We start from the raw sequence: 23426 nt of genomic DNA, 5'->3' as shown, positions 1-23426 counted from the left end.
CCAAAGAACGTCTTTTCTCCCGCTCCGACATCTGTATCCATTTGCTGACGGTGGGGTTAATAACAATTGTTACCATAATAATTGCTTCTACTTATCGAGCCCCTAACTATTTACCTGGTCCTCCCGCCAAATGATTTACACGCATCGCCTCATTTCATCTTTACAGCCACCATTTAAGCTACCTTCCATTATTATCATCCTTAGTTTAAAGATAAAGGAAACTGAGTCTCGGAGAAGGTTAATAATTTGCCCAAGATCATTTAGGGAGTCAGTGGTGAAACTGCCATCCAGTGCACGCTTTGAAAAAACTCGATTTTCAAGGCCGTCCGTAATCTGCTTCCTCCTTTTATTTATTTCTGCTCTAGTTAGAGCGGTCTATATACCTTCCCCTGAACCTGTCTGTCCTTTCCCGGGTCTGGACTAGACGGTGCCTTCCTTCTAGTTTGGCCAGAGCTTTCTTTCAAACCAAGGCCGTAGCTCACAGCTCAAATGGCACCTCTTAACTCATTTCTCTGCCATACCCAGTTCTACTTTTTTAAAAAAGAACTTTACCGAAGTACAATTGGCATGCGATAAATTGCACGTTTCAAGTACTATTCGATAAGTTTTGACATACGTATACACGAACATCACCACAATCAAAATAATAAACATATCCATCGCCCCCACCCCAGAATTTTCTAGTGTCCCTTCATATTTCCTCAACCTGTCCCTAAGAGAGGAGGCATCTGGAAAATGCAAAGGAAAGGGCTTGCAGAAATGACCTACTCGGCAGGCTGTAGATGAACCACACCCTATAGATCTTTAAATGGCCTTCTGGAAACTCTTGCTACACATAATGATCTGTAAAGAGATAGGACCGGTGGTCCTGGAATTCCTTCCCCCTTGGAGCCCCGGCCCGAAACTCCCCCTCCCATCCTGAGTCACGAAGTGCCCAGTGACTTAGACTCTCAGACAAAGGAATCGCGTGCCCCTGGCGCGGACACTGCAGGGGGTTACACTCTGGAAGAAATCTAACCGGGCGAGCATGTGCTTTTGTGCTGTTGAGAAGCTCACTTGCTCAGCCAGCCTAAAAAACTCTCCTTCCTCTAACAAAGTCGTCTGAGTGTCCAAATCTCCTCCCTCGGTGTCGCTTCCTGCGACGGCCCCTTCCATGTCCTCCTTTGCTCCGTTCCTGCCCTCGGGATTTGCTTTTTCTCATTATAGTTTGCATTTTCTGGAATTTCATGTAACCGGAATCATACATACATACACGGCATATCTCGTGTATCTTTCTTTCACTTAGCATAATTATTCTGAGATCCATTCATAGTTTGCATGTATCAGTTCATTCATTTTTATTGCCGAATAGCATTCCATTGCACAGCTACACTATCGTTGTTAATTCATTCACTTGTTCCTGGATGGTTGGGATGTTTCCATTTCTTCCTCCACTTTTTAATACGCTCCAACTTTGTGTCATCGTGGGTCCACAGATGAACACGGCAAACTCTCTGCCCTCAGTTGGGAGGAACTCAGATGAAGGAAGAAACAGATACACAAATACTTATTCTATTCAAGTGAGAGAAAGCGTCGGAGTTTCACATCTGTTCTCCTGGGCTCAGGACCCCTCTAATCCATTCCCTGTCCTGTTGCCAGAGTAACCGAAAGCACAGATCTGACCTCGTCTCCCGCCTGCTCACAAACCTCCAGTGGCCTGCCTCACCGCCTCTGTTTGGCCTTCAAACGGAAAAAATGAAAGTAACAAATATGAGACCTTGTCGGCAACTCCGATACCATATGGTTTCACGACGTGATCCCGGGAACCCCTCTCCATTAGAGCTCGCAATATGGCTAATCAGTAAGTCTGGCACAGGAAGTGAGCCTGAGGGGCAGCTCTGCTCAGGTTTCAGAAACTGACCCTTAATGGAGGGGCCTGGAATATCTCTTTCTGAGCGAAGATTCGGAGGCCAGGGTTTTTAGGTCCCTCGTCAGGCACTTCCCGGTCACCTAGGCACTGTGAGGATGCTGACCTACAGAGACGAAGAAGACAAAATGCCCACCCTGAAGGAACTCAGAATCTAGAGGGGAAACAGGATCAATTCATCCCGGAGGAACTGCTAAAACAGAGAGCACTCGGAAGAACCTGAGGAAAATGCCATCTGTTGGCCTGAGAAGGAGCAGCAAGGGTGGTGGGTGGTGGGTGGTGGGTGGTGGTGGTGGGGGGACCCACGAGGAAAGCTGCACAGGCCGAACCGTACGGACTAGACGCTAGGCCTACAATGGAGGGGACACATCTGGACATGAGAAAGGGTTTCCGCCAAGTCATGGGAGTGGTCGGGCATTGCTGACGTCGGGCAGGCCCGGAACGGTCTCGTGCAGCTAGGGGGATAGCTAGTGAGCAGCTAACAAAAAGCCAGGGGAGGTTTACAGTTTAGGAATTATCGGGCAATTTACCTTCCTAATTGTCTTAACTCTTCTGCACAGCTGAGAATAGCACTAAAGTTTCTTTATTGTTTATTCTGGATCAGACGATATGCTCATCACTTGATGGAAACTGTTGAAACATCTCCAAACACCACCGCCACCAGTAGGGCCCGTCTTCCCCATCTTACAGACAATGAACTGAGGCCGGGGGAGATAGAGCATCTTCCCAAAGCTGAGGGGGTGGTAAGAGGCAGAGGCAGGGCTCCCGCACGACGGTGGCCTTGCAATTAGCCTCCGCTTCTCTGTGCTGGACAGGACCTGTGGCGTGGGTTTCATCCAGAGGTCCGGGGTGGAGGGCATGGAAAGATTGCAAAGCCTGTCCAGGGGGGACAAGCTCCACTCTGACCCGGGGGGACGTTTCTCTCCACTCGTTGGTAGTGGAGACGAGGGGAGTGGGTAAGCAGGTGGAGTCCGCCGAAGCAAGCCCTCAGCCCTGTCGCTTCGCCTCTCAGCTTCCAGTATGGGCTCTTGGTATTTGCTGGACTCTGGAGTCACAGCACTTCGGTCAGAGTCTCTGGCCTTGGCAACCGCTAGCTGCGGGAACGCGGACAAAATACTCCAAGCTTCCTAGTCTGTAAAACAAGGATGATAATACACCCGCGCGCCTCACATGGCTGTCATGCTGATTAAAAGAGGTAAAATACAAAGCACAGTCACTCAGAAGCGCTCTGGAGATCGGCCCTTCCGGCAGGCAGTCGAGCGACCCGATGTGCTCCGCCGCCCCTTCCGGAACCACGTTTGGGGAGCGGGGGGGTCCTCCTGCCGGGATCAGACCCGGCGCCGGGGCGCTCGTGCCATTAGCGTCTCTGGACTCCCTCTGCTCTTGCTCAGGGCTTCCCCCGGCGGAAAGGCCTTTCCTCTCCGCCTACGTGTAAGGCCGCCGGCGAGCTCTCCGATGGGGAGACCGAGAGGGAAACAGCCGCGGGTCCGGCCGGCGTGCGCCGGGGGTCCGAGTCCCGCCGGTCCTGTGGCATCCAGCGACCGCTAGGGGGCGGCGGGGAGGGAGGCGCCGGGTGGGCGGGGCCGCTTGCGTGTGCGCGCTTGCGGTGTTCAATCAGGTCCGGCACGCTCGTATATCAGGAGCCCAGTGGGCGCAGGTGACAGCGAGCGTATTGTCGAGTCGCAGCAGTCATGTCCGGGAGAGGCAAGGGTGGCAAAGGCTTGGGTAAAGGCGGCGCCAAGCGCCACCGCAAAGTTCTGCGAGACAACATCCAGGGCATCACCAAGCCGGCCATCCGGCGTCTGGCACGGCGGGGAGGGGTCAAGCGCATCTCCGGCCTGATTTACGAGGAGACCCGGGGGGTGCTGAAGGTGTTCCTGGAGAACGTGATCCGAGACGCGGTCACCTACACGGAGCACGCCAAGCGCAAGACGGTCACCGCCATGGACGTGGTGTACGCCCTCAAGCGCCAGGGACGCACCCTCTATGGTTTCGGAGGCTAAGCCGCCGCTGCAGGCTTGACGTGTGACAACCCCAAAGGCCCTTTTTAGGGCCAACCAGAGATTCCTCGGAGGAGCTGGACGCTTGCCTGTGGAGCGTTGGGAACTTCTTGTGGTACCTTGGTGTCCGCTGAGGTTGTCCTGGAGGAGGCCCTAGCAATCCAAAAAGTCCAAGCCGTTTAGCCAAAGGCTTGCTTTTCCACACGTCCGTTGACACTTTGGTTATGTGCCATGTCGCAGGTGAGGAAAAGGCAGCTCTGGCTGCCAAGCTCCCTGCCGCCTGAGCCAAATCTTAGGGAAGACGGCCGTCCTGCATTCTGGCTAGCGGTCCCCGAGGCTGTCCCCGTCCGCCAGAACGACAGTCTGCGGGGAGCACAAATTACTAGCGAGTCAGGACCAGCCAAGCGGGCTAGTGGTATTTTGACCACTGAGACTGCGATTTTGGAGTCCTCGTTCGCATGGGAAGGGTTCAGGGCGCGACCAGGGACGGAGACTCGTCTCTGCGTAAAGCCGCCACCCTTCGGTCTCCGTGGGTCGCCCTTTCCTTGTTTTCCGGCCTTGGGTGGTGCAGCTCTACGGGCGAAGTTTTCTCCCGTCCTGGTACCTCGACTGGCGACTCCTGTCGGCCTGGCGCCAGAGAGCTTTGGTTCCTATGAGTCTGAGAGGATGTCTTGTCCAGATACAGTTCGGTTTGCTGTTGGGCCTGCCGTCCGCATCCGCGGTCATTTTACTGGGCTGTGGGAAGTAAAAGCCGGCCAAACGAGGCAAGGACAAGTCACCCTCACCGTAGGTCGCACTATATTGACTGGGTCAGAGTGGGAAGGCCGCCCCAGATTCGCAGTGCTGAGGTGCCAGTTCTGCCACCTCATGTTTAGAACCTTTTCAGTCAGTCTGGCGTTCGCTTCCACCTGTGCGATGAGGGAGTGGGACACGTGGCTTACAGGCCCTGTTCCTCATGGGATGGCGGCCGTCGACACTGCACTGCTACCTTGAAATCAGGTGCGAGAGCACTTGGCAAGGAAAAGAAATAAGGGTTATTCGACCAGAGATAACTCGGTGCAATTTGAAAACAAATTCGGCCAGTTATCTGGCCGGTGTGTGAAAAAGTATCGTCCGTTTCCTGTGTTTTGTCGTTTTCTCTATCGCAGTGGCTCTGGGTTTCGGGTGGCGACCCATGAGCAGGTGGTAAAATCAGTTTAGGAAAGGGGAGCCGGTCGGTTTAATTAATGAGGCTAGAGAAGGATCGAAGACGTCCTAAGTGGGGTGGGGTGGCATATCCTTTTGTACTACTTGTTTCCGTTCTGAGATGTGTATGAAGGTGCAGTAGGTAGCAACACAGTGTTATCTTACTGTAGTTTGGAGTCAGCGGAAATTGGCTACGCTACGGCTGGGTAGATAGCGATACTGTGTCTCCATATGTAACTATTTTGTGTACTGTTTCCTTCTGTAAAGACGAATGTAACTTACAAAGAAAAGCGAAACACAGACCTAGGCTCAAGTGACACCCGCGTGACCAACGTTCCCAGGTGTCTCCTCCTCGCCAGGTTCAGTTTCTTCAAGTATTCAACAGGAGTAAAAAAAAAAAAAAAGAAAAAAATTGAAAGATAAATAAATAAATGCATGCCCTTCCTCCCTTGCGGGGTTCTCGTGAAATCGAACGAGAGGAAGGGAATGGAAGGCGAGCCACCAGCCATCCAGGAACCTGGGTGTTCTCGCCCAGGCCTCACGATCTAGAAGGCGGTCGAGTGTTTAAAATTATTGACCAGTGTGAGCGTGTGCGTGTGTGTGGTTCCTTTTTCTCCATGACGATTGTAATCCGTGCATATGTCAGTCGATGGTAGTGTTGCTAGTATTCACCTCGTTCTGGTTGATGCTATTAACAGCTGTGCATCCGCTCGTGGGGCTCTGATCTAAGAGCCCTTCGTGTGGACGAAATTCTCTCTTTTCATCCTCACAGAGATCCTGAAGTGAGTGCGGTTGTGACACGAGACACGGAGCTCCCGGTCTTCTCTCCTGGTCCCTCTCCCTGGCCCTGCCCCGCACCACGCGCCCTCACCCACTCCCCTTTATAGCGGAGAGGACTTTAGATTACGCGTCTGTTTCCCATTTCCTTCCTCTCCTCTGCCTTCCTCCCTCTTCTTCCCGTCTTTCTTTATGCACTTCACTCTCTGCCCCCAATCACACCCCAATCCTCTGTTGTCTCCCCCGCCCCACCAAAATCCCGTCAGCAGGGCTGAATTCTGGTCTTTGGGGATATGAAAACAGACATCTCTCCCAGATCATCCCTCTGTACTGAGGAAGAGATTGTGGGTGTGGCTCAGTGAACTCTTTTCTCAGAGACTCTCAGCAGGAGCAGGCAGAGTCCGGGACTGCGGCCTTTCACGGGCAAGGGGCACCGGGGCTCTCCAGACGTCCCGCCCGTGGGCAGTTTTCTGTGTTCGGGGCCCTGCCAAGGACCTGGAAAGTTCCTCCCAGAGGTCCAGTCCGGGCTCGCTCTCGATCTGTAACTTCGAGAACCCCAAGAGCCTGGTGTGGCATGGAAGGCAGAGAGTCGACGGGCTGGTGAATCAGGCCCCTCGTCCCCCATCTCCTGACCTGCTACGGTGTGCCAGGCCCTGCTTGGTGCTGGTGCCACAGGGGTGAACAGATCCTATGGTGTGCCAGGCCCTGCTTGGTGCTGGTGCCACAGGGGTGAACAGGGACACATCCTCGCCCCGAGGAATGCTGCCAGCCAGCCTAATGGCGAGGGTAGGGAGTAGGAAGGGAAACAGGAAGGGGGCATCTGGATACCTGATGATAAAGGGGAGAGAGGCAGGGAGGAGGAATGCACCTTGAGAGGGGGGGGGGGAGAGGAGAGGGCCGGGAGAGGGGAAGAGCTATGGGTGTGTGTGTGTGTGCGCGCGCGCGCGTGCCGAATCTTGAGGAAGGAGCAGGTGTTCCCGGGCTCGGAGAAGGGGGTAGACATTCTAGACGGAGGAGGTGGACAGTGCGAAGTGTCGTGTCCTTGGGCCTGCAGATGTTCTGTGGGTCTAGGACCCACCGGTTCAGCCGGTTCAGCCGGCAGAACCCCTGAAACCCGTGGAGGCTCCCAGAAATACCAGGAACTAGGTGTATATGTTAAAATGATTTTTATTGGGAGGGATCTTTTACATGTAATAGCTATTAATAGCATAGCTAAAAATTAACCGAACGTTTACCGTGGACCAGATAACCGTGCTAGGTGCTTTTTAAATATTTTACAAATGGGAAAAGCGAGGCCTATGGAGATTTACTTGCTGAAGTCACATACCTGTATATGGGCAAGACCAGGGTTCAAATTCGAATTTGTCTAACTACAGAGTCCTTACTAGATATTAACCTCCAGTGCCCCGAACCGCCACGCAGAAGAAGGTGGACTTCATTCTGAAGAGAGTAAGAAAGAGGCGGTAAAATTTTAAGCACGAGCGACAGGCTCAAAAAGATTTATTAAAAAAATAAAAGATAAAAAAGATGGTGTCACACAGACCGGAAGCTTAGTGGCAGGACAGAGAGTGTGGCCCGAATAAATTTAATCCACTAGCTCAGGGCCGGTGAGGGCATCGGTTAAGGCACGGACGATGGACGGACGGACGGGCGGGCGAACGGACGGGCGGACGGACGGACGGATGGGGGAAGGTGATAGAATTGAAAGTCAGAAAGTAGATTTGATAACATTTGGAGATTTGGACAAAGGACAAGGGGAAGGAACTTCTGCCCCGAACAGATGAGGGGTGGTGGGCCACCAGGCAGTTGGAAGTATTGGTGTCGAGCTCAGGCCAGGGGTCTCGCAGGTGATAGCGATCGGGGAGCACTCGTCAGAGGCGGAGATATGGAAAGCGGGGAATCCATAATCTCCCTCGAGTGGCAGGGAGGAAATAGGCAGCCGAGGCCCGCGTGCGCGAAACCAGGATATCAACGGGCCGGGCAGAGAGAGAAGAGAACGTGAGAGGGCCGAGATGGAGACCTGGAGAAGGATAAGGAGGCCCAGGAGCAGGTGTGAACCCAAAGGCCAGTCCTCTCTTCCAAGGAAGCAAAAGGTAGTGTCAACAGGGCCACGATCCCACATAGTTCCTCCCCGCAGAGGGGCGCGCGCGCGCGCGCACACACAAAACCCGTCCCCACCTACCCCACGGCAGAATTCAGTCTGAACGAAGCCTGTTTTTCTCTTTCTTAAAAATCCCAGGTTCAGGGGAGACTTTCCCTGCAACCGCGCTAGCCGTGCAGAAGCTGGTTATTTACCTTGTCCTCCGTTACCCTTTAACTCTCGAGTAGAGGATTTTAGTACGATACGATTCAATGTTAACACCTGCGTCTTCAGTGGCTCTCTTGTATCGATGCCAGGTCTCCCGAACAAAAGTTCTGAAGGACCGCCGTGCGGGTAGGCCTTCCCAGCGGCAGAACACCAAATTTTATTCTATCGCTGACTAGATAGCGGCAATGCCGCTCAGCTTCTGAGATTCAGACAGGGAGACTTCCTGGCGGCAAGGGGGGGCCCGGACTGCAAAATGGCAGCGGCGTGATCTTGGGGTGGGCCTGCTCAAAGTTGCCCCGGACGAGTCATTCATTTGAGAGTCGACTAAAAATTTCAGAAAGCCCTGTCTGTCTGTCCCAGCAAGGTTTGCCTTGAGCACAAATGAGGTGGGGGGAGGGGGGGCTAACTCGTCAGTACTTAATAATTCGAGGGGGTACAGACCCGGGCCCATAGATGCGACCTGCGCCGGGGGCCTCGGGCGGCACGTAAGGGTCCGGGCGGAGACCCGGAGGCACGCTCTGGGAATTGCCGTGACCCTGAAAGAGAAACCACGGGGCAGCCTGTAACAGAACGGGCCACAGTCCCCACACTGCCCTCCCCTCTCCTGACACTCCTCAGGACAGGCAACCGGGAGCTCTAAAAGACGCAGAGAAACCGGCACGTCTGGGCAGAGAATCCAGACACGGGTCGAGGCTTTCAGACTCTTAGTGAGTTTGACTCTGTGGACCCGGGCGGGAAACGGTCGGTCGCAGGCCCAGCTCACGAGTGGTCTCGGTCTCTATACACACCCGCTATCCCCCGGGGCTTTTGACTAGGAACGCAGGGTGGGAGGTGTCATCCTATTGGCGAGTGAGGCCCGAAATGACCGACCGCCGAGACGCAGGAACCCCGAAATTTACCCGCCGGGATCGAGGGACCGACTTCCCACCCCCGCCCGACAGCCCTGCGGGGTGGGGGCGGTCGACACGCGCAGGGCGCCGGGACGCGTTCCGGGCCGAGAGCCGCGCGCCCCTAGTGACCGCTCTCGGCATCGGCCCATTGCCGACCCCGAATTCCCTTCGTCCCCTGGCCGGGAGGTTTTACAATCCTGGGCCTTGGTCAAAAAGAAGATGGCCCAGAGCCTCCCTCTCCCCGCAACGCTGGCCGAGCTCTCGGACAGGGCAGAGTTGCGCCACGGGAAATCGCACTGCACCTTGACACCGGGTCCTCACCCTATACAGCCCAATGCCCTTCTCCGGCTCCGGCGCCCTCTTCCCGGGGCGTGGGGCCACGGAAACGAAGTGACACAGCTTCTTCCCAGTGCGTTTGTGGGTGGCTCTGAAAAGAGCCTTTGGATGCGATGGAACCTCAAACCGAGCGCGCGCTTTAAGCCCGCTCCCCGCGGATGCGGCGGGCCAGCTGGATGTCCTTGGGCATGATGGTGACGCGCTTGGCGTGGATGGCGCACAGGTTGGTGTCCTCGAACAGCCCCACCAGGTAGGCCTCGCTGGCCTCCTGCAGCGCCATGACGGCCGAGCTCTGGAAGCGCAGGTCGGTCTTGAAGTCCTGCGCGATCTCGCGCACCAGGCGCTGGAAGGGCAGCTTGCGGATCAGCAGCTCCGTGGACTTCTGGTAGCGGCGGATCTCGCGCAGCGCCACGGTGCCCGGCCGGTAGCGGTGCGGCTTCTTGACGCCGCCCGTGGCCGGCGCGCTCTTGCGGGCCGCCTTGGTGGCCAGCTGCTTGCGCGGGGCCTTGCCACCGGTCGACTTACGGGCAGTCTGCTTAGTACGGGCCATGGCGAACCGGAACTCGAGCCGAACAACACAGCGGCGGGGCACAGGATCGAAGTCCCGGCCCGCCGCAGCCGTCTTTATAGGCACAGTCTTTTCCCGATTGGGCGGGACGAGAAAAATCGAAAGTCCCGCGCTGGCCGTCCATTGGCCGTGACGTCACCCGCCCCGGCATCCCCGATTGGCTGGGGCAGAACCTTCCCTGTCCCCGGCCAGCCGCCTCACTTCCTACTTTCCCGTTTGCCAAGTTTTTCCTACCTGGTCTTTCCCGTCTGTCTTTCGGGCCGAGTCATTTGTCTTATTCGCAACTGCGTCCGAATGTCCCTCCGCAGCCCCTCACTCCCGTAGGACAAGCCACCCGCGACGCCCTCTTCCTTTGCACGCCCGATAGCCCAACCTTCCGTTTGTCTCTCGCCCCCCGATCGCCTTGTAACCTTTTCAGAGCTCCTCAGTTGGTCTGGACGACCGTTTTCCCCGCCCTTCGGGTCGGAAAGTTGTTCCCGCCCCAGGCGCAAGATTCCGCCTCCGAAAGCCTAAGTGGGGACCCGCACCTCGGCCGCGAAGGCGTCTCCTCACTTTTTGAAAGAGAATCTGCTCCGCTGGGCCTAGCCCCAAGTCCGCCCCACTCCCAGAAACCGCCCTTCTCCCCTACCGACTGGGGCGTCCGCAGGGTGGTGTGTGACAAACCTACCCTCCTTGCTAGACCTCAGGTGTTGGTCGGAGGCGTCAGGGGTAAGCGGGGCGAGTTGCCCGCTCGGCACCGGCCGAGGTACGGCACCCGGGGCCGCCCGGCAGCAGCAGCAGCAGCCGCCGCCACACGGAGTCGCCGGCGGCGCCCGAGGCTTGCTCCCGCCACCCGCGTCACGGCCTGAGGCTTACGGCCCGGCCCGCCCAACACCGAGGCAGGAGAGCGCTCGAGATCCAGGGGCGGAGGAACGGTTGGGAGGCGAGGGCCGGCGGCGCTCTCCCCGCGCCGCCGCCTCGGTTGTGAGGAGTGGGTTCGGCCCCTACTACCCAAAGGTGGGATGGAGACCGGCTACCACAACAGCTCTTTTATTTGAAAGAGTGGGTGGCTCTGAAAAGAGCCTTTGATTTCACAGGTGCCCCTTCGAGACGGGGGCCGGGAGGGCTTCCAAACGTCCGCCTCACTTGCCCTTGGCCTTGTGGTGACTCTCCGTCTTCTTGGGGAGCAACACGGCCTGGATGTTGGGCAAAACACCGCCCTGGGCGATGGTGACTTTGCCCAGCAGCTTGTTCAGCTCCTCGTCGTTGCGGATGGCCAGCTGCAGGTGACGAGGGATGATGCGCGTCTTCTTGTTGTCTCGGGCGGCGTTGCCAGCCAGCTCCAGGATCTCCGCCGTCAGGTACTCGAGCACGGCCGCCATGTAGACGGGCGCGCCGGCCCCCACCCGCTCGGCGTAGTTGCCTTTGCGCAGCAGGCGGTGCACTCGGCCCACGGGGAACTGAAGCCCAGCGCGGGAAGACCGCGACTTGGCCTTAGCGCGGGCCTTGCCTCCCTGCTTGCCACGGCCAGACATGACAGCGATAGGCACTGCGAGAAGCTCCCGACCGACAGCCGAGGAAGTCGCCCTAAACGGCTCCGCTTCACCCTTTTATAGCCACAACGGCGATTGTCCAAGGAGCACTTGGATTGGCCAAAGCGGAGCTCTGCCCCGATGGCCAATAGGAGAGCGCGGGCAGAATCCACTCATTTGCATAATCTCGCCCCCCCCTCCGCAGGAGCGCCACCGAAAACTTGCCAATCGCGACGCGGCGCACTCGGAGCCCTGATTTGCATACGGCCTCTATAAGTACCCAGTCGCTTCCGGTAGCCTCGGTCCTGCAGTTGCGTTTGCGTCCCTCGTCTTCTCTGTCGCTTGGTGTTTACCGCTATGCCTGAGCCGGCAAAGTCCGCTCCCGCGCCCAAAAAGGGCTCCAAGAAAGCGGTCACCAAAGCCCAGAAGAAGGATGGCAAAAAGCGCAAGCGCAGCCGCAAAGAGAGCTATTCCATCTACGTGTACAAGGTGCTCAAGCAGGTGCACCCCGACACCGGCATCTCGTCCAAGGCCATGGGCATCATGAACTCGTTCGTCAACGACATCTTCGAGCGCATCGCCGGCGAGGCCTCCCGTCTGGCGCATTACAACAAGCGCTCGACCATCACGTCCCGGGAGATCCAGACGGCCGTGCGCCTGCTGCTGCCGGGCGAGCTGGCCAAGCACGCCGTGTCCGAGGGCACCAAGGCCGTCACCAAGTACACCAGCTCCAAGTGAGTCTCTCTGCGGCCGCCCTTTAACCCAAAGGCTCTTTTCAGAGCCACCCATCTTCTCAGTGAAAGAGGCTGTCATCTTCAGTCAACAGTTCCTGTCGCGGTGCTTCCCCGCACCGCCTACTCGTTTCCCAGAGAAGATATTACCTTTTTTTGTAGATGATGGGGTAAAAGGCCAAGGTTTAGGGGTATGTGTGTCCTCCATTCAGATGCTTTTCCTTATCCTATTTATAGGTGGTATACTTAGTCAGGAAAATTGATATAATTTAGTAGCTAGGAATTGCTAAATGCTGGTGTCTTTGCTGTCATATTTCATGACGCCTTACACATACATGGTTATATTAACCCCGAAAGAGTTGTCAGTAACCTTAATTAAGTCATATTCTCAAAATGGCAGTAAAAAGTTTTCAATTTCTGAAGCACAAGTTAAATGCTCCAAAGAACAGAAAAACCCCAGTATGTCTTGGAAAGATAAAAAGGAGATTTCGTTGAGATTTTAGTATTGAGAGTTGGGTTGTTTTAGACTGGGATTTGAATAATTCTTCAAACTTAATCCCTTGTTTCATGCATTGGTTGTGTATAGTAAAAGCAAGGAAAACAGGCTATTGCAGTGTTGTGGGTAGATCAGTATTTTTTTTTTTTAAACTGGTCTTCAGTTTGATCACGTCTTAAACATCTTTTGTTACTTTTCAAGTTAGGAAGTAGTCCTTTTTTGAAAACAGTTCAGATGACATCAGGACCTGAGATGAAAGTTAAATTCAACTAAGCTGATCTGCATTTCTGATCTGTAACATTTCTCTCAAGCTGGCCTACAATAAGCTGAAGATAAGCATCAACGGTAATTTCTAGACCAGTGGTTCTTAAAAGTCTGGTCTCCAGACCAGCCACATTAATATTACCTGAGAATTCATTTAAAATGAAAATTTCAGACATCTGTAGTCTGTGTTAACAGGCCCTCTGGGTGACTCTGCTGCATGTAGTGATAACTGCTGGGTAGTGGAGTACAGGATAACAATGGTAAAAATAAGAAGCTTGGGGATTTAAATTATGTTGTGGAAGTAGAATTGACAGGTCTTGCCAAAATACAGGGTTTGTGTAAGCGTGAAACCCCTAGGTTTTTGGCTTGAGCAACCAGGTTAGATATAGTGGTGCTGTTAATTAGGATTGAATCCTGGGAGTTATGGGTTGGGGTTTTGAAAGGGCATCCAGATTTCTGACTTAAATATGGGAAGCTTTTGACATTAGAGTGGGCCTATGAAGTTGGCAGTTTGACAAATGCACCTGGAGCTCAAATGAAGATACCACAAACCTGCCTTCAAGCACAACCTCTAAATACAGAGACCTAGATTCTCTAGACCTTATTCATCCTTAAATGTTTCCTTACAGTATTCTTCAAGACTTGAATCTTTTCTATAACTTAGTTGGTAGTCCCATAACATATATTATTTTTCTCCTGTTTCTCCAATTGTATCCTGCCTTTCTAAGGAATCCACCTAATCCCTCAATGTAGGTCGTCCTCAAGTTTGACTGCCCCAGTGAAATCACCTGCAGAACTTTAAAAAATACTGATGCCAGGGTGCCACCCCCAGAAACTCTGATTGAAGTGGTTTGGGGTACAGCCTGCACTTGGAGGATTTACAGAAGCTCCCCAAGTGACTAATGGGCAGCAAAGTTTGAGAACGACATGTGCTTCCCAGAAAACAGATCTTACCCCACACATTGATTACTTCCGGAAACATTTCAGAAATTGAACTGAGCAGGGAAATGTAGATTGTTCTCCTCTTTTTGGAAAGAAGTTTCTTTGCTTTCAAGAGGCAGCAACAGGGTGGAGTGTTCTGTAAGTGTGAAGGCAAGAATGTTTATAGACCCACAGAGGAGAGCACAACTGATGGGGTTCAGCCACCCTCAGAGCCCTGCTGGACCTTCCAATTAAGCCAATTTGTCTGACGTGTTTTGTTTTGTTTTTTCTTTTTTAACTAATATTAAAAATTTTAAGGGAAGTATTAGTTTCTTATGGCTGCCATAACAAAGTATCACAAACTGAGTGGCTTGAAAGAACAGAAATTTATTGTCAATTCTGGAGGCTACAAGTCTGAGGTCAGGGTGTTGGCAGGGCCCCCCCGTCTGTCCAAGGCTGTAGGTCCAGATCCTTCCCTTGCCTTCGCCCCAGGTATTTTTTTTTAGCTGTGACAGCATATCTTCATCTACTCCTGAACTCCTGTGTGTTTCTACATCTTATTAAAAAAAACTCGTATTGGATTAGGGCCCACCCTGATGACTTTAACTTGATGACATCTACAAAGGCCCTGTTTCCAAGTAAGGCCACGTTAAAAGGCACTGGGGAGTTGAGATTTCAATATATCTCCTTGGGGGACACAATTTAACCCATAACAGGTAGTCAACAGCCGTGGATGCCTGAACATAGCTCCCAAATATGTCCATGTGAACATTACTTTAAATGACAATGGAGACTTTACTGATGTGATTTTTGAGACAGGGAGATGATCCTGGACTATTTGGGTGGACTCAGATGCAATAACTAGGGTCACTGTAAGATGTAAAAAGGTCAACAGGAAAAGGCGATGAATGCAGAGACTTTTGAAAAATGCATGGAAATGAATTCTCCCCTCGAACCTCCGGAGAGAGTGCAATTTCGATTTCTATCTGGTGAAACTGATTTTGTAGTTCTGATCTCCAGAACTGTAAAGTGAATAAAATGTGTGTTTTAAGCCACTAAATTTATAGTGATTTGTTACGGCAACCACATAAAACTAATATAACAGGTATATCAGATTTTTACAATTGGAGAAATTTGAATATGGATTGCATGTTAATACTATTGAATCAATATGAAATTTATTATGTGTAACAATAGTTTTGCAGTCACACAGGAGAATGCCCCTACTTTTCAGACACGTGCTATTAGGGAGAAGTGTCAAGATATTGGAAACTTCTTTTCAAATGGTTCAAACGTGTGCACAGAAAGAGAAAAGATAAAGCAAATGCGGTAAATAATAACAAAACCATTAGTGAATCTAGACAAAGATATGGTTGGTCATTGTACTATTTTTTTTTTTCAGCTTTTCTATAGGTTTGTATTTTCCAAGACGAATTAAATTTTTTTTTGTTCCTAAAGTTAAGATTTTCCACTTCTTTATTTAAAAAGTTTAAGTGTGAGAGTGATCATCATTTATTAACTAGAACTCTGAACGATATCCCTTGTTTCATTATACTTTGCCATAGTCATTTAGTGATTGCACTAGTCCAGGGACACCAAATAACACTGCCTTAGATATTTGTTTATTCTGTGTTGTATAGTCTGAGCTTGAAACTGAAGTTGGATAGGGGACTTTAATCAAATACTGAGACTGAAACAATCGTTTCTAGGGAAAAAACATCTACTACAAAAGAGCAAAAATCAGACTTTATAAATCATAACCCCTTTCCCTTCCCTAAACTCGATTCTCTCATGACTCCTATTTGAGATTTCCACTTGAATAGCAACCAGGAATCTCAAAATATTGTCCAAGACAGTACTGCTGGTTTTCTTCCTCCAAACCTTTTAACTCATATCAGTAAATTATACCTCTTTCCAAGTGCTCAGTCCAAAAAGTTGCAATTAGTCCTTGATTCCTCTTTGTTATAATCTACATTGAACTCATTGATAATCTACATTCAACTCACTGACTTTAAAATATATTTTAACTACTTCTTACCATCTCCACTGCTACCTCTCTCTCTCTTGAACTTTTACTGTAGCCTCTTTGATATTCCCTCTGCCTCTACTCTTGTTCTAACTACAGTCTATTTTTCGACACAGCATTTTGGGTACACTTTAAAGAATTTAAGTCAAGGAATGTCATTACTTTTGGCAATAGCCTACAAGGTCCTTCAGTGGCTTATGGGATCTGACCAACTACTGATCTGATACCATCTCCCTGCAAATCTTTCCTGATCAGACCTGTCATCCACACTCCACTCCATGTTCAGCTTTACGTCGTTGCATATATCACCCCCAATATTATACTGTCATACATTTCTTATTTTCAACATCCGTCTACTAGAATGTAGATTTCTGTGGATAGGGACTTTGTTCTGTTCAATGCTATATCTCCACCATGTTTTATTTATCTCAGGGTGGTTTTTTAAATCTCTCCTTTATTATGGGAAATGATGTGTATATACTCATAACTGGAGCCTGAACAAGGTGTCAGTTTTGCTTTCAAACCTGAAAGTGTAAATGTTGTTGCTAAAAGGAACTATGTAACATAGTTACGAGTCACTCTATCTTTCAAGATTAGCTTTTCTGCTTTACTATTAATAGTCTGAGAGTCCTCAGAACCAAATATTGACCACTCTCTCCACCACGTTAGGTTATTCGCTTGAATGTCTTAACCCTAAACTCTTTAAATTTAGGCAATCTGCCTCATCTCTCAGCAGATCCAAGCAAGGCATGTGTGATAAAGTAGCAAAATGTTTCCTGGGGCCGAAGCAAGGCAAAGAGGGGAGGGATTAAGTACAGTAACTGCAAAATAAGGTATTTGTATTTGATTGTGTGGAGCAGAAAGGAAGCAAGGAAAATCACTGTTGATATTTGAGATTTTACATAGGTGCATAAGGGGGGAAAAATTAGCCAAAACCCAAAGGAATGAACTAGAACAACTATCGCAGTGTGCTTAACATTTTTTATAGGGAGTTTCAATTTTATGCATTTTGTGCTTTATCTCCTGTTCTTGTTTGACTTCTTTAAAATGGTTTTGAATCCCAATAAAATGGTTTTGAATCCCAATAAAGGTAGAAATGTAAAGTTCTATGTTATATTTAGTGCAAAAGGAAAATGTAGCTAGTTTTCTGTGCAGCATTACAAACAATTCAGGGAAAGAACAACCAGGAACAAGAGAAAATGAGTTAGTGACTGAAGTGCAAACACGTTCCCATCAAATATGGCACCTGCATAACCAGGATGTCAGTAGTTCTCAAACATGAATCACCTACTGTGTTCCATAGGTTTTTCATCGTTCTCCCCCAGGAGAGCACCCCAGTGGACAAACGTGGAGTTTTAGGATTAGATAGGATTAGATACATTGAGGGTCTATTTTAGGAAATAATTTTTAAGTATCAAGTCACAAAAATGAAGATCATTAATTTTTACTACCTCTTTTTGGAGAATGAATTCTTTCAGGTAAGCAACAAATATTTGTAAGGCAAAGTAGTTCTAATACTATAAACTGCTGTTTCAAGTCTGAAGGACATTTATTGGTTAGCAGGCCCCGATTCTTTAAATCCTGGAACATCTATAAATTCTCTTTGCTCATGAAGATTAAGAAAAAACTACAACTATGGAGAACACTGTAGATAACCAAAATATGTACTATTGAATAACTTATCTTGATTCAAGTGTATAATTTCTCGAATTAGAACCGGAGTATGCATGCAGTGTGCCTGAAGAGTACAGTATACTGTTTGGGGGCGTGGTTTCGAGTATGCTTTGCATATTTATACTAACATTACGTAGAAACACTAAAACGCATTTATACACCACGGACCTGACCTAAGATGCCATGGAGTAACCACTGTCTCTACATTGATCACCAAAATCCTTCGTCATTTCAGTGATCAATGCACGGACAAAAAGCAGGTTCTAGCTAGCTCTAAAACAGCTACACTATGCTAAGTATTCCGGTTTCTTTCCTGTCATCATTCAAAAACTATCTTCCCTGGAAGACGAGTAGGCGGTGCGGGGAAGCACCGCGACAGGAACTGTTGACTGAAGATGACAGCCTCTTTCACTGAGAAGATGGGTGGCTCTGAAAAGAGCCTTTGGGTTAAAGGGCGGCCGCAGAGAGACTCACTTGGAGCTGGTGTACTTGGTGACGGCCTTGGTGCCCTCGGACACGGCGTGCTTGGCCAGCTCGCCCGGCAGCAGCAGGCGCACGGCCGTCTGGATCTCCCGGGACGTGATGGTCGAGCGCTTGTTGTAATGCGCCAGACGGGAGGCCTCGCCGGCGATGCGCTCGAAGATGTCGTTGACGAACGAGTTCATGATGCCCATGGCCTTGGACGAGATGCCGGTGTCGGGGTGCACCTGCTTGAGCACCTTGTACACGTAGATGGAATAGCTCTCTTTGCGGCTGCGCTTGCGCTTTTTGCCATCCTTCTTCTGGGCTTTGGTGACCGCTTTCTTGGAGCCCTTTTTGGGCGCGGGAGCGGACTTTGCCGGCTCAGGCATAGCGGTAAACACCAAGCGACAGAGAAGACGAGGGACGCAAACGCAACTGCAGGACCGAGGCTACCGGAAGCGACTGGGTACTTATAGAGGCCGTATGCAAATCAGGGCTCCGAGTGCGCCGCGTCGCGATTGGCAAGTTTTCGGTGGCGCTCCTGCGGAGGGGGGGCGAGATTATGCAAATGAGTGGATTCTGCCCGCGCTCTCCTATTGGCCATCGGGGCAGAGCTCCGCTTTGGCCAATCCAAGTGCTCCTTGGACAATCGCCGTTGTGGCTATAAAAGGGTGAAGCGGAGCCGTTTAGGGCGACTTCCTCGGCTGTCGGTCGGGAGCTTCTCGCAGTGCCTATCGCTGTCATGTCTGGCCGTGGCAAGCAGGGAGGCAAGGCCCGCGCTAAGGCCAAGTCGCGGTCTTCCCGCGCTGGGCTTCAGTTCCCCGTGGGCCGAGTGCACCGCCTGCTGCGCAAAGGCAACTACGCCGAGCGGGTGGGGGCCGGCGCGCCCGTCTACATGGCGGCCGTGCTCGAGTACCTGACGGCGGAGATCCTGGAGCTGGCTGGCAACGCCGCCCGAGACAACAAGAAGACGCGCATCATCCCTCGTCACCTGCAGCTGGCCATCCGCAACGACGAGGAGCTGAACAAGCTGCTGGGCAAAGTCACCATCGCCCAGGGCGGTGTTTTGCCCAACATCCAGGCCGTGTTGCTCCCCAAGAAGACGGAGAGTCACCACAAGGCCAAGGGCAAGTGAGGCGGACGTTTGGAAGCCCTCCCGGCCCCCGTCTCGAAGGGGCACCTGTGAAATCAAAGGCTCTTTTCAGAGCCACCCACTCTTTCAAATAAAAGAGCTGTTGTGGTAGCCGGTCTCCATCCCACCTTTGGGTAGTAGGGGCCGAACCCACTCCTCACAACCGAGGCGGCGGCGCGGGGAGAGCGCCGCCGGCCCTCGCCTCCCAACCGTTCCTCCGCCCCTGGATCTCGAGCGCTCTCCTGCCTCGGTGTTGGGCGGGCCGGGCCGTAAGCCTCAGGCCGTGACGCGGGTGGCGGGAGCAAGCCTCGGGCGCCGCCGGCGACTCCGTGTGGCGGCGGCTGCTGCTGCTGCTGCCGGGCGGCCCCGGGTGCCGTACCTCGGCCGGTGCCGAGCGGGCAACTCGCCCCGCTTACCCCTGACGCCTCCGACCAACACCTGAGGTCTAGCAAGGAGGGTAGGTTTGTCACACACCACCCTGCGGACGCCCCAGTCGGTAGGGGAGAAGGGCGGTTTCTGGGAGTGGGGCGGACTTGGGGCTAGGCCCAGCGGAGCAGATTCTCTTTCAAAAAGTGAGGAGACGCCTTCGCGGCCGAGGTGCGGGTCCCCACTTAGGCTTTCGGAGGCGGAATCTTGCGCCTGGGGCGGGAACAACTTTCCGACCCGAAAGGCGGGGAAAACGGTCGTCCAGACCAACTGAGGAGCTCTGAAAAGGTTACAAGGCGATCGGGGGGCGAGAGACAAACGGAAGGTTGGGCTATCGGGCGTGCAAAGGAAGAGGGCGTCGCGGGTGGCTTGTCCTACGGGAGTGAGGGGCTGCGGAGGGACATTCGGACGCAGTTGCGAATAAGACAAATGACTCGGCCCGAAAGACAGACGGGAAAGACCAGGTAGGAAAAACTTGGCAAACGGGAAAGTAGGAAGTGAGGCGGCTGGCCGGGGACAGGGAAGGTTCTGCCCCAGCCAATCGGGGATGCCGGGGCGGGTGACGTCACGGCCAATGGACGGCCAGCGCGGGACTTTCGATTTTTCTCGTCCCGCCCAATCGGGAAAAGACTGTGCCTATAAAGACGGCTGCGGCGGGCCGGGACTTCGATCCTGTGCCCCGCCGCTGTGTTGTTCGGCTCGAGTTCCGGTTCGCCATGGCCCGTACTAAGCAGACTGCCCGTAAGTCGACCGGTGGCAAGGCCCCGCGCAAGCAGCTGGCCACCAAGGCGGCCCGCAAGAGCGCGCCGGCCACGGGCGGCGTCAAGAAGCCGCACCGCTACCGGCCGGGCACCGTGGCGCTGCGCGAGATCCGCCGCTACCAGAAGTCCACGGAGCTGCTGATCCGCAAGCTGCCCTTCCAGCGCCTGGTGCGCGAGATCGCGCAGGACTTCAAGACCGACCTGCGCTTCCAGAGCTCGGCCGTCATGGCGCTGCAGGAGGCCAGCGAGGCCTACCTGGTGGGGCTGTTCGAGGACACCAACCTGTGCGCCATCCACGCCAAGCGCGTCACCATCATGCCCAAGGACATCCAGCTGGCCCGCCGCATCCGCGGGGAGCGGGCTTAAAGCGCGCGCTCGGTTTGAGGTTCCATCGCATCCAAAGGCTCTTTTCAGAGCCACCCACAAACGCACTGGGAAGAAGCTGTGTCACTTCGTTTCCGTGGCCCCACGCCCCGAGAAGAGGGCGCCGGAGCCGGAGGAGGGCATTGGGCTGTATAGGGTGAGGACCCGGCGTCAAGGTGCAGTGCGATTTCCCGTGGCGCAACTCTGCCCTGTCCGGGAGCTCGGCCAGCGTTGCGGGGAGAGGGAGGCTCTGGGCCATCTTCTCCTTTTTGACCAAGGCCCAGGATTGTAAAACCTCCCGGCCAGGGGACGAAGGGAATTCGGGGTCGGCAATGGGCCGATGCCGAGAGCGGTCACTAGGGGCGCGCGGCCCTCGGCCCGGAACGCGTCCCGGCGCCCTGCGCGTGTCGACCGCCCCCACCCCGCAGGGCTGTCGGGCGGGGGTGGGAAGTCGGTCCTTCGGTCCCGGCGGGTAAATTTCGGGGTTCCTGCGTCTCGGCGGTCGGTCATCTCGGGCCTCACTCGCCAATAGGATGACACCTCCCACCCTGTGTTCCTAGTCAAAAGCCCCGGGGGATAGCGGGTGTGTATAGAGACCGAGACCACTCGTGAGCTGGGCCTGCGACCGACCGTTTCCCGCCCGGGTCCACAGAGTCAAACTCACTAAGAGTCTGAAAGCCTCGACCCGTGTCTGGATTCTCTGCCCAGACGTGCCGGTTTCTCTGCGTCTTTTAGAGCTCCCGGTTGCCTGTCCTGAGGAGTGTCAGGAGAGGGGAGGGCAGTGTGGGGACTGTGGCCCGTTCTGTTACAGGCTGCCCCGTGGTTTCTCTTTCAGGGTCACGGCAATTCCCAGAGCGTGCCTCCGGGTCTCCGCCCGGACCCTTACGTGCCGCCCGAGGCCCCCGGCGCAGGTCGCATCTATGGGCCCGGGTCTGTACCCCCTCGAATTATTAAGTACTGACGAGTTAGCCCCCCCTCCCCCCACCTCATTTGTGCTCAAGGCAAACCTTGCTGGGACAGACAGACAGGGCTTTCTGAGGTACAGTGAAGCTCTCAAATGAACTCGTCCGGGAGCACTGAGCAGACCCCACCCCAAGAACGCAGCTGCCATTTTGCAGTCCGGGCCCCCCCTTGCCGCCAGGAAGTCTCCCTGTCTGAATCTCAGAAGCTGAGCGGCATTGCCGCTATCTAGTCAGCGACAGAATAAAATTTGGTGTTCTGCCGCTGGGAAGGCCTACCCGCACGGCGGTCCTTCAGAACTTTTGTTCGGGAGACCTGGCATCGATACAAGAGAGCCACTGAAGACGCAGGTGTTAACATTGAATCGTATCGTACTAAAATCCTCTACTCGAGAGTTAAAGGGTAACGGAGGACAAAGTAAATAACCAGCTTCTGCACGGCTAGCGCGGTTGCAGGGAAAGTCTCCCCTGAACCTGGGATTTTTAAGAAAGAGAAAAACAGGCTTCGTTCAGACTGAATTCTGCCGTGGGGTAGGTGGGGACGGGTTTTGTGTGTGTGCGCGCGCGCGCGCCCCTCTGCGGGGAGGAACTATGCGGGATCGTGGCCCTGTTGACACTACCTTTTGCTTCCTTGGAAGAGAGGACTGGCCTTTGGGTTCACACCTGCTCCTGGGCCTCCTTATCCTTCTCCAGGTCTCCATCTCGGCCCTCTCACGTTCTCTTCTTTCTCTGCCCGGCCCGTCGATATCCTGGTTTCGCGCACGCGGGCCTCGGCTGCCTATTTCCTCCCTGCCCCTCGAGGGAGATTATGGATTCCCCGCCTTCCATATCTCCGCCTCTGACGAGTGCTCCCCGATCGCTATCACCTGCGAGACCCCTGGCCTGAGCTCGACACCAATACTTCCAACTGCCTGGTGGCCCACCACCCCTCATCTGTTCGGGGCAGAAGTTCCTTCCCCTTGTCCTTTGTCCAAATCTCCAAATGTTATCAAATCTACTTTCTGACTTTCAATTCTATCACCTCCCCCCATCCGTCCGTCCGTCCGTCCGTCCGTCCATCGTCCGTGCCTTAACCGATGCCCTCACCGGCCCTGAGCTAGTGGATTAAATTTATTCGGGCCACACTCTCTGTCCTGCCACTAAGCTTCCGGTCTGTGTGACACCATCTTTTTTATCTTTTATTTTTTTAATAAATCTTTTTGAGCCTGTCGCTCGTGCTTAAAATTTTACCGCCTCTTTCTTACTCTCTTCAGAATGAAGTCCACCTTCTTCTGCGTGGCGGTTCGGGGCACTGGAGGTTAATATCTAGTAAGGACTCTGTAGTTAGACAAATTCGAATTTGAACCCTGGTCTTGCCCATATACCAGGTATGTGACTTCAGCAAGTAAATCTCCATAGGCCTCACTTTTCCCATTTGTAAAATATTTAAAAAGCACCTAGCACGGTTATCTATCTGGTCCACAGTAAACGTTCGGTTAATTTTTAGCTATGCTATTAATAGCTATTACATGTAAAAGATCCCTCCCAATAAAAATCATTTTAACATATACACCTAGTTCCTGGTATTTCTGGGAGCCTCCACGGGTTTCAGGGGTTCTGCCGGCTGAACCGGTGGTTCCTAGACCCACAGAACATCTGCAGGCCCAAGGACACGACACTTCGCACTGTCCACCTCCTCCGTCTAGAATGTCTACCCCCTTCTCCGAGCCCGGGAACACCTGCTCCTTCCT

At 53.0% G+C, this 23426-nt stretch overlaps 5 protein-coding genes and 1 long non-coding RNA gene across 6 annotated transcripts; 3 read left to right on the top strand and 3 right to left on the bottom strand.

The window, feature by feature from the left end:
* Positions 1–1312: 1312 nt before the first annotated feature.
* On the bottom strand, positions 1313–3419 carry LOC120585189 (uncharacterized). Its single transcript, XR_005648270.1, has 2 exons — positions 2437–3419; positions 1313–1513 (listed from the first exon to the last, which is right to left on the bottom strand). It is a non-coding gene; the product is annotated as an uncharacterized LOC120585189 (long non-coding RNA).
* Positions 3420–3547: 128 nt separating this feature from the next.
* On the top strand, positions 3548–20801 carry LOC120585185 (histone H3-like). Its single transcript, XM_039841471.1, has 3 exons — positions 3548–3895; positions 6894–6901; positions 20318–20801. The coding sequence occupies exons 1-3, from the start codon at positions 3598–3600 to the stop codon at positions 20738–20740; spliced, it is 729 nt and encodes a 242-aa protein (XP_039697405.1). The 5' UTR covers positions 3548–3597; the 3' UTR covers positions 20741–20801.
* LOC120585180 (histone H2A type 2-A) lies at positions 11013–11538 on the bottom strand. The gene has a single exon (XM_039841463.1). The coding sequence runs from the start codon at positions 11482–11484 to the stop codon at positions 11092–11094; it is 393 nt and encodes a 130-aa protein (XP_039697397.1). The 5' UTR covers positions 11485–11538; the 3' UTR covers positions 11013–11091.
* Positions 11775–12275, top strand: LOC120585183 (histone H2B type 2-E). The gene has a single exon (XM_039841467.1). It carries the CDS (start codon positions 11839–11841, stop codon positions 12217–12219), a length of 381 nt encoding a protein of 126 aa, XP_039697401.1. The 5' UTR covers positions 11775–11838; the 3' UTR covers positions 12220–12275.
* Positions 18013–18511, bottom strand: LOC120585184 (histone H2B type 2-E). The gene has a single exon (XM_039841468.1). The coding sequence runs from the start codon at positions 18442–18444 to the stop codon at positions 18064–18066; it is 381 nt and encodes a 126-aa protein (XP_039697402.1). The 5' UTR covers positions 18445–18511; the 3' UTR covers positions 18013–18063.
* LOC120585179 (histone H2A type 2-A) lies at positions 18741–19292 on the top strand. The gene has a single exon (XM_039841462.1). The coding sequence runs from the start codon at positions 18798–18800 to the stop codon at positions 19188–19190; it is 393 nt and encodes a 130-aa protein (XP_039697396.1). The 5' UTR covers positions 18741–18797; the 3' UTR covers positions 19191–19292.
* Positions 20802–23426: the final 2625 nt, after the last annotated feature.

Source organism: Pteropus medius, unplaced genomic scaffold (genome assembly GCF_902729225.1).
Source record: "Pteropus medius unplaced genomic scaffold, Ma_sr-lr_union100, whole genome shotgun sequence".
In the NCBI taxonomy this organism is placed as follows: Eukaryota; Metazoa; Chordata; class Mammalia; order Chiroptera; family Pteropodidae; genus Pteropus; species Pteropus medius.
This window is presented reverse-complemented; position numbering and strand designations above follow the sequence as displayed.